The following is a 10,900-nucleotide window of genomic DNA, read 5'->3' on the forward strand; positions in this document are numbered from 1 at the left end:
CCCCCCCCCCCCATCTATCTCCCTTAGGCAAATTAAGACTGAATAAATTAGACATAAATTCTAAATTGAATTAGATTAAAAGCTAGATTTTAGTATAAGGACAAATATTAAATAAAAGACAATCCAAAAATTAAGAATATAAAATCAATCAGTACCTTGTTAATTGGTCAATTATTTACTTGTTTAAATGTCAAAATAAACCAAAATTTGCAGCGTTCCACGCAAAAGTTTGTGGAATATGCAAAAAAAATCTTATTTTTGTGCAAAAGTTTGCTTCTGCTGGAACCCTACCCCGGAAATAAACTAAAATATGCATTTTTGGGGAAATTTAAGAACAACATTTTAACCGGAATAGCTGGGTAATTTTTTTAAAGTTTTAAACACTAATGATAATTAATAAGTGTATGCTATGTTATTTAAAGGGAAAATGCAAAAAAAGATGCGAAAAATTTTTACCCCAAATAACTTGTGGAATTCCCTGCTCTGAGAGCTCAACATTAGAAGTTTTATTAAATCATAATTATTAATTTCTCTTCCGTATTTTTTTGCAAAACTTTCGCATTTTCTTCCCCCAAAGTTTTCACATTTGTTTTTTCGCGAAATTTTTGTACTTCTTTTTTTCCGGGAAAATTTCGCATTTTTGGCGAAACAGATGGGAAAATTTTCGCGAAAATATTTACCCTTTTCGCTGGAAACCCTAAGTCAAACACAAAAGTTCAATGAATCCCCTGTTTCAAACTAAGTTTTCAACCAAAAGTCTTCAACACCCTAACTCATAATGTAAATAGTGTATCTGGTGCAAATGTTTCTTGTATGCCCATTGCCCAACCATCATCCTGATGTTCATGACATCAAAATTTTTAACCCGTCTGACTTTTGTGCTTACACTGTACATTATTGCATAATCGCACAATAACAAAACCTCACTGTACACTTTATCACAAACTTATAGATAATAATAAAGATGAAGTTTATTATTCACATCCTAGATTTTTGTATTTTGCAAGCCATGTGTTTTTTTCTGGAAAGTTTAATATTTCTAAGCTGTGTACAGCATAAAAAATTTAACTGGAAGTCTCAGATCAAAAGAAAGTTGAAAAGTTAATTTATAAGTTTCTTAAATTTTCCCACTCATCCTTTTCTTTTAGAATCCTAGAGAGTCCAGGGGAAAAGCTGGAGGACAGGAGGAGGATAGCGAATAAGGACAAAGTGAGGACGGAGAAGGAGGACAGGGGTTGGATGGAGAATGAAAACAGAGGGAGCACGGAGAAGGAAGACAGAGGACGGACGGAGAAGGAAGACGGAGGGAGCAATGAGAAGGAAGACACAGGGAGGATGGAGAAGGAGGCCAAGGGGAGAATGGAGAAGCAGGCGGAGAGGCTTATAAAAGAGGACGGAAGAAAACAGAGAAGAGAAGTGGAGAGGGGAGTACAAATTCCAGAGACAGAGGAGTTAAAAATAACTGTCAACCATCACAGACAATCGGAGAAGGACGGCCTGGAGGGGAGGGAGGAGAAAAAGGAGAGTGAGAAAAGGGAGGAGGCTAAGAGGAAAAGGGAGAAAAGAAAATTACGCCCTAATGGAAACCAAGTTAATTTAAACCAGAAAATGAATTCAAGAGACAGAATTTCACCTGTTAGAGTAAGTTCAAATGTCTTTTGTTAAAAGTTCTTCTTTAGAAAAGTAAAAAATTAAACTGCTTTTTTCCATCACTGAATTCAATTGCAAAACATTGATTTATTAATTGATTATTTTTCAGATGAGTAGCTCCAGTAATAGCAATCTGCTTAAGCTCTTAGAACAAGAACTAGAAGCTGATTCACCTAGACGAGAGCAGTTCTTCTAGATGAACTAATTAGCTAAAACTAGTACTTTTACAACTTGACCTTAAAAATGCTTGCAAATCACAATTTGCATCTTGATGTTATTATACCTCTTTCAATTAAGGTGATTAACAGACTTCGCAACCTTTTCCGTGTCATTTTTATTGGTCAAATTTAAAAAAAGCATCTTGTTTTTTAGTTTCATCACCAACCTATTATCAAATTATGTACTATGTGTAAAGGGTACAAAACACAATGTAAAGTTATTTTCTAAATTACGTCCTAAATTCTCACGGAAATTAAGCATGGAAGACCACATTTTAAAAGCAAACTGAGCAACAAATCAGTTTGTAACTTTGCACAAATTTTAGAATAATGACATGATTTTTGGACGTAATCTGCCTTCAAGATGTCAAGATGTAACCCACCTCGCTAATCCTAATTAAACTTGTCAGTGTCTTAATAAATATTTATACATATACAAGAGTAAATATATGAAATGATCAAATCTGTAAAATATCTAAAAGAAAAAAAAGTTATTTTTAACCTTAATAAAAAAATGTATGTTGTTGCTAAAACCTTAAACTGAAACCAACATTGAGTACCCTGTAAAATGTTTTTTTAGAAAATCTACATGTATACTGGTGCAAATCTGTAATGGATATTGACGATTTAAAATATGTTGAATTTGTGTATAGTGCGTAGTGTTTATTTTTATCAGATTCTAAAAGAGCTTCTAAACTTTGTTGTACTACGTAAAAGATCACAGCTTTTTTTAACTTATTCACATAATTTTTAAATGAGGTTATGACTCTTAAATGACTTTTTGCTGTGGAGTAAACTAAAGCCATTTTTAGAAGCCCGGCATTTTTCAGAACATCTTTAAGTTGAAAAGTAAACCAAAGAAGTGAATAAGAAAGTAAATTATAATGCTGCAAGCACAATGTGCGGCTGAACACTGGATATTTCAGAACACTAGAATACCATGATCTTGAAAGAAATTTAAATTTGCATGTTCTGAGACGTCTAGTCTTAATTGAACCCATTTTGGTCTGAAATGTTTATAAACCTGCTTTCTACAATTGTGATAAATCATCTTAAAACTATATCATACTTCCCATTCATGCATATTTATATAATCATAATGTTCCCTTCAATGTCATGCCTACAGTATTACATAACCTTTGAAAAACATTAAATCAAGAAACAAAGTAAAAACTCATGGAAACAATGATCTGAATATTTCCTTTTCCGGTTGGGCTATTTTAATTTTTAGTCTAATATAGGTTAGGGAGGTTGCTGTTTCCATACCACTTTCACCATCAAAAATTATAAGATATTTTATAAAAATCTGTTTGCTAATAGAAAGTAAGAATGGTAAAGAGCATTCAAGTGAAAGCCGTTTTTAGGAAATAACCAAAGGGAGTGGGTGTAACCCCTCCCCCCCCCCTCCCAAATCGGGATAGAATTTTTTACTTTGAATATATATATAGGCTTCACAAGTATTTGAGCCGTTTTTAACTATTACATTTTTATCAATCCATAAGATTTAAAACCAAACAAAAAATGAAATAATTGATCAATAGATTTTATAGAATATTTTGTGAAATGGTTTGACCGATTAAAAAAGTTGTCTAATGTAATTTTAAAAAATTTATTAAATTTTTAAATTTTTAAATTCGAAATCTTAAATTCTTTTGGAGCAGCTTAAAAGCAAACAAATCTAGATTGTTAAAAAAGGTCAAAAACGATAAAAAAAAACTATACAAAAACGATACAAAACCGTTACAAAACCGACACAAAAATGACACCAAAACAATACAAAACAATACAAAAACGATACAAAAACGATATAAAAACGATTAAAAAATAATACAAAAACGATTCAAAAATGATACAAAAACGAAACAAAAACGATTCAAAAACGATACAGAAAGTATACAAAACAATACAAAAACGATACAAAAAACAATATAAAAACGATATAAAAACCATATAAAAACAATAATATTATATCTTCTAAAATACGCTACAGATTGTTAATGTGAAGACATGTACTATCATTTTAAAAAATATGTTAAAACTTGAAAAATTATAAATAAATCTTGTCATTACTATAATCACTTCGCTAAATTTTTTTTAAAAATTTCTAAACTTTTTCTTTTTGTATTTTAAATTTACAATTGTCCGAACCTGTTACTGATAGATAACAGCTTTCACTGAAAACTCTGGCTCGTTTGAAGTACTGTATTGACTAATAGGTAGGGTTTCCAATCGGAATTCTGTTGCGCGGAATTGCGCACAATGATTACTTCCACTTGCGCCATTTCATTGCGTGGAATAACGCTATAATTGTGAACAAGGAAGGAATTAAATATTCACGGAATTGCGCAGAATTATGTGGAATTGCGCGAAATTTCATGAAACGGAATTGCTTATCAAAGGCTTTTTAATTTAGAAATCATTAATTTTGAACTGTGACTTAAAAATTTCTACAGCATGATACAAGAATGGAAATTGATAGAGGATAGAGGATAGAGGATAGAGGATAACTCTGTCGATTTCAAAATAATCCAGGGTCACATGAAATTTTAAAATATTTTAATTTTAAAGTTTCTTGTGATTAAGCTACTAATTTACAATTTGACATGTTTCATTTTTTTTGGTTAAAACTGTAAGATTCATTTTATTTTGCTACAGTGAAAACCAGAAAACTACAGTATTGTAAAATTCGATTACTTTGCTACAGTGAGAACAAGAAAACAACAGTATTGTAAAATTCGATTAATTTTGCTACAGTGAGAACCAAAAAACTATTCTATTATTATTATTAGATGTTGTTTCAAAGCAAAAAATTGTAATTAGTAACTTATTAAATTGCTTGTTCAGTTAAAGCAGACCAAGGGAGGGGGGTCTTGTGGTTATGAACCCTGCTATATCCTGTTCGAACCCAGGTAGTTAGCAGAACCTTGTTCGAACCCCTAGGGACCCTTTTGAAAGCATTGATTTTTATCTTAAAGCTAAGAGTATTATGTTACCTATTCCCGCCTGTTTAAATTTTTGAATTTTTTCTTTTTAAAGTCAATTATCATTAAAAGATTATTTTTTGAACAGTCTGTGGAGGGGTTCAAACATGGTTCCGATGGGTTTGAACAGGGTTCCGATGGGTTCGAACAGGGTTTTGCTAACTACCTATGTTCGAACAGGATATTGCGGGGTTCATAACCGTATGCCCCCCCCCACCCTCCTTCACAGACCCAGAGTTTAAGAGTCTTCCTCGAATGGCAGAGTTTTCTGATTATCATGCTTTATACAGGGTGTCCCAATAAACATGGGAATTCAGTGACGAATTCGATATCGTCTTTTTAAATAATTCTTTGATTTAGTATAGTGATACCTTCTAAGAAAGCTGTAATCTGTAAGAGTTTCGTCTGCTATGTTCACAATTTGTTTGTTTATGTTTTGACTGCGTACGGTTTGACTTAGTAAAACAAGAAAATTGCAGTATACAAACAGAGTAAACTTGTCCGTCTTCGCTGTTCATCTTGTGGAGACATTATAGACACATCTTTACAGTCTTTTTCCCTTTTCATAAGATAAACTCTAGCAGACATAATAATATTAGGGCTTTAGAATTAGGTATTACAATGCTAATTAATAATAAAGACGATATCGAATTCGTCTCTGAATTCCCATGTTTTTTGGGACACCCTGTATGAAAATTATAAAATAAGAATTAAGTTTACATTCAAATGTTTAGTATTTAAGTTTATTATATGCCACTATCAAAGTTTAAATTGATATTTTTTAACTCAATGCTGTTGAACGGAATTGCGCAATAAGTCATTAGATTTAAATTGAATATTCTCAAAAAAAACTGAAACGCAAACGAAAGAAATTTGGACGAAATTGCGCGTAATTCCAACTTTTACAGAATTGCGTACAATTAAATTCACTTGCGCGCAAGGGATCGCATTTGAGCGCTAGTAAATTCAACTTGCGTTGGAAACCATGCCAATAGGCTGTGTAAGCAAATAGTGCAGAATATATGTACAAAATATAAATGGCAAAACGGAATTCATGCTTTTCTAAAGAGATTCATGTGAACGCGATCGGTTGTTAACAATGGTGGATTTTTTGTAAATTAATAAGAATAATTCTGAGATGGAATTTAAAGAATTTGAGCCGCGGTTTAAATCCACCAAAATCTTGAAACATTTGATACAATTTTAAGTGAAACCAACCATATTTAAACCGCGGCTTAAATTTAAACCGCCGCTCAAATTCTTTAAATTCGGCCACTGACTTTCTTGAGAACTTAAAGTACAGTACATCCCACTCTACAAATTAAGCTGACAGCTATTTCAGTGTAAATTTTTTTTTGCTAATATATGATTATCGTTTGCTCGAGAAAAGAATATTCGTTAAATTTTGATCGTTACTATTTCCTAAAGAACCGTTTTAGCTGAGCTTATTAATTTCCGTACTATTGTTTACAGAATACATGGTTATTTAATTTTTACAGATAAGTCCACAAAATCTTTTGAAAGGATTTGGCCAAAATATTGAAAATGCATTTGGATTTTAATTCTAATATTTTTGAAGTGGACAGCATTTGCCGAAAGATTGAAAAAATATTGGAAAAATTTTTCTTAACTTTTATCATAAAATTTTTCAAATCTGATTTCTTCTTACACAAAGTTAATAAAAAACGCCTGAAATGTATTTTTTTATGAAATAAATTATATAGTGTAAACCACGAAACTGTGGAATAGTAAGACGACATTTAAACAATTTTAAGTTGCAATTGCACGACACAATGCAGGTGTTTTAATTTAAAGTCGAAAAATCTGTCTTTCTATTCCAAAGTTAATTGGGTCCCATAGNGCCCCAACAGCAACAACTTTTTTAGAGTTACCAGAATGAAGAGAGTGTGTATTTTATGTGATGTATGTTTCCTCTATTTGATGTGTATACTCTATACGCTAAAAAGAATTGACTCTTTACCACAAACTCTAATTATCTAATTCGAATATCTTGAAAACCTGATGATGCAAACCCTTAATATTTCAAAATTAAATTATCATCTGGCAGAGTTTATAGTTATTGAGATATTTAATCACTGTGACATAAGAGTTGCAAAGATTAATGAATTAGAAAATCAGAGTTTGTGGCAGAGACTCAATTCCTTTCAATCTTATTTGAAACCCTGAATTCGAATCTCCCTTTGTTCAATTCAAATCCTTTTACGTAGAAACCTTAGGTTTAGTCAACTTTAATGCAAACATATATATACATTTACAGGTTGAATATATACACATTACATGTTTAATGGATCAATTTATATACATTTACAGGGTGAATATTTACACATTACACATTTAAAGGGTAAATTTATATACATTTACAGGGTGAATATTTACACATTACATGTTTAAAGGGTGAATTTATATACATTTACAGGGTGAATATATACACATTTTTATATACATTTACAGGGTGAATATTTACACATTACACATTTAAAGGGTAAATTTATATACATTTACAGGGTGAATATTTACACATTACATGTTTAAAGGGTGAATTTATATACATTTACAGGGTGAATATATACACATTACACCTTTAAATGGTGAATTTATATACATTTACAGGGTGAATATTTACACATTACACATTTAAAGGATGAATTTACCCGACTAATACATTTACAGGGTGAATATATACACATTACACGTTTAAAGGGTGAATTTATATACATTTACAGGGTGAATATTTACACATAAAACTTTTAAGGGTGAATTTATATAAATTTACAGGGTATATATATATATACTCATAAAACGTTTAAAGGGTAAATTTATATACATTTACAGGGTGAATATATACACATTACACGTTTAACGGGTGAATTTATATGCATTTACAGGGTGAATATATACACATTTGCAGGGTGAATTTATATTCATTTACAGGGTGAATATATAATACAAATTTGCAGGGTGAATTTATATTCATTTACAGGGTGAATTTATACACATTAAACGTTTAAAGGGCGAATTTATATACATTTACAGGGTGAATATTTACACATAAAACTTTTAAAGGGTGAATTTATATAAATTTACAGGGTAAAGATATACACATAAAACGTTTAAAGGGTAAATTTATATACATTTACAGGGTGAATATATACACATTACACGTTTAGCGGGTGAATTTATATACATTTACAGGGTGAATATATACACATTACGCGTTTAAAGGGTGAATTTAAATACATTTACAGGGTAAATAAATACACATTACACATTTAAAGGGTTAATTTATATACATTTACAGGGTGAATATATACACATTTGCAGGGTGAATTTATATTCATTTACAGGGTGAAATATAATACAAATTTGCAGGGTGAATTTATATTCATTTACAGGGTGAATATATACACATTAAACGTTTAAAGGGAAATTTATATACATTTACAGGGTGAATATATTCACATTTGCAGGGTGAATATATACACATTACACGTTTAAAGGGTAAATTTATATACCTTTACAGGGTGAATATATACACATTACATGTTTAAAGGGTAAATTTATATACATTTACATGGTGAATATATTTACATTTGCAGGGTGAATTTATATACATTTACAGGGTGAATATATTCACATTTGCAGGGTGAATTTATATACATTTACAGGGTGAATATATTCACATTTGAAGGGTGAATTTATATTCATTTACAGGGTGAATATATTCACATTTGCAGGGTGAATTTATACACATTTAGATTCGACAAACTGTTAACAAATTTGTATTGCGCTTCTCGCAATTTCTGCACGGCCTTTAACGGCAGAATATCCTCCGTCCGTTAAGGCCGTTAATAAAATTAAGATCAATAACTAATGGTAACTTTTAAAAACAAACGGAAAATACCGTTGACGAAACAAACATTCCGTTCTTACCTTTAAAACTAACAGCTGCCTGAAATTTTTCCTTTTTTAACGGTTGGAACTAACCGTTAACGTAATGGCTAGAAAAAGTTTGAACGCGCCCAGCCCTCGCGCATGTATGTGTGTAGTGTAAATTTACAATGTGTATTAATACACATTAGAATGGTGTCCTTAGTATAGTTTTATAAATTTCGTAAAGTTGTTCATTTTTATTAGTTTGATTGCTTATTCTAAATATTCACTTTTGATTTTTGCTTAATCCACTTATTTCTCCTTTTTTGGATATCACTTCTGGATTCCAGCCAATGAGAACTCTCTTATAAAATGGCGGGCAAAATTTCAAATTTCCCAGCTTCTGATTGGCTGTTAGGGATTTTGCGTACACCATTTTGAGTGGGTAAATTTAAGAAATACAAACTATAGATTAAAATAATCTAAAGATTAACAAATCTTAAGATCAACAATTCTAAAGTTTTCTACCCAGTTCTCAAAGGGCAACCTTTAAAGAGACTGTCGTTGTATTTTAAAGTGGTTCTCCGTTTAAAGAAAGATTTTCTCGATTCACAGAAGTACCCTTTTAACCATTAATATCCAATGAACAATCTTGAAGATCTTGCACATAGAGTCAGCCTTCTTATAAAAAGTCTCATCAATATTTAAGACAGGGTCGACTTTGAAATATCGCAACGGCTTGGGTTTATAGTTGTTGGAAGGTTTAACCAAACCAGATTAGAAATAAACGATGGAGACCACTTTTTCAGTAAATATATTTCGACATTTCTATGATGTCCTCATCAGTACTAAAACAAAAACAATATCAAATATTACAGAATTATTTAAAGGAAAAAACATGTTTTCAATGTATATCAAGTTTAATTTTTTACCTTTAGGTTGGGGAGACACTGGTCAGCTGATTAGATTTGAAAACATTGTAAATAGATATGAAATCTGGTAGATGGGGGCTGGGGGGTTGTTTTGACTGAGTCGGAAGGATATGAAATTGAATTGGGTTTTGATTTTACCGCTCTAACTCACTTATGCTTTAATGTAGCCCTTTACATGTACATTTTAACACGTATACAGCACTTTTTGTTAGCATTAGTTTTTAAGAGGTAAATGGCAAAATTGTCATAGATTTTTGCTTGAGAGCTTGCAACCTTTAAATAACAGTCAACGATTGATATCTTTCACTTCTCTGATCAGATATAGCTTTAAATGGTTACCTTGTGAATCAAACATACCAATCTATATATTGGGAGTCACTAGATATATCTATTCTAACTCTTTTCAAAACCATGATAAAATGCATTTTCAAAAAATCCATTTTTCCTTCCCAGAATAATTTCCAAGGAAACAATCCATGTAAATATTCAAATTTATTCAAATAATTTTGGAAGCCTAGTTTTATGGGATAATATGATGGGAACAATAAACATCATATTTGTCTATAAAATTGGTTTAAACACAGGAAGAGATTCATGATCCAAATTTCGGGGGGGGGGGGCAGGGAGAGAAGTCAACTTGTACTACCTGTACCCTTTTTAATTTAGATAAATTTAGGTAAATAAGTTGATCTTCGATCTTTCCCCATTATAAATAGTTAAATATAAAAGTTTTTATTTCATTCTTCTGAAAATCTTCAACTATATTTCTGTTGTTATTGTTTTTTTTAAAACTAAAATTATTAATTTAGAAAATAACTTAATCTTTCTGCGATATGTTGACTGCATTTTCATGTTTCATATCTGGCTAATGTCTTTGATTTTTAACCTAATTTTAGACATATAGAAATCACAAAATATCCTTAATCCTGATTCTTGAAATTTCCCAAAATGTGGTCTGTTTTTTGCGTTCAATATTACACAATTTATAAAGAAATTGTTTCAGATTTCGACTATTTTGGTCATGTATTTGACAAAATTGAAATCTGAGAAAAGTTCTTAATATCTCAAGTAATATTGAGAGCATAAATAAGAAGACCACATTTGGGAAATGCCAGGACTAGGAGAACTTTGTGGACAATGTTTCAAGAATCATACATGTTAAAGTAGGTTGCCCACTGAATGGCACAAATAAATTCCAAGATCTAAGACCACTTTCAAGTCCTCTTGC

General features: G+C 31.0%; 1 protein-coding gene across 1 annotated transcript in view; it reads left to right on the top strand.

Moving 5' to 3' along the window:
- LOC111707645 (potassium voltage-gated channel protein eag) overlaps window positions 1–3,631 on the top strand; it is a 66,573-nt gene extending 62,942 nt beyond the window's left edge. The window contains exons 31-32 of the mRNA XM_023480777.1: window positions 1,149–1,641; window positions 1,760–3,631. Coding sequence (XP_023336545.1) covers window positions 1,149–1,641; window positions 1,760–1,846 — 580 coding nt within the window. The 3' untranslated portion in view covers window positions 1,847–3,631. The remainder of the gene's footprint in view (window positions 1–1,148; window positions 1,642–1,759) is intronic.
- The last annotated feature ends 7,269 nt before the right edge of the window (window positions 3,632–10,900 follow it).

This window comes from Eurytemora carolleeae, unplaced genomic scaffold (assembly GCF_000591075.1).
Source record: "Eurytemora carolleeae unplaced genomic scaffold, Eaff_2.0 scaffold790, whole genome shotgun sequence".
NCBI classification, from domain to species: Eukaryota; Metazoa; Arthropoda; class Copepoda; order Calanoida; family Temoridae; genus Eurytemora; species Eurytemora carolleeae.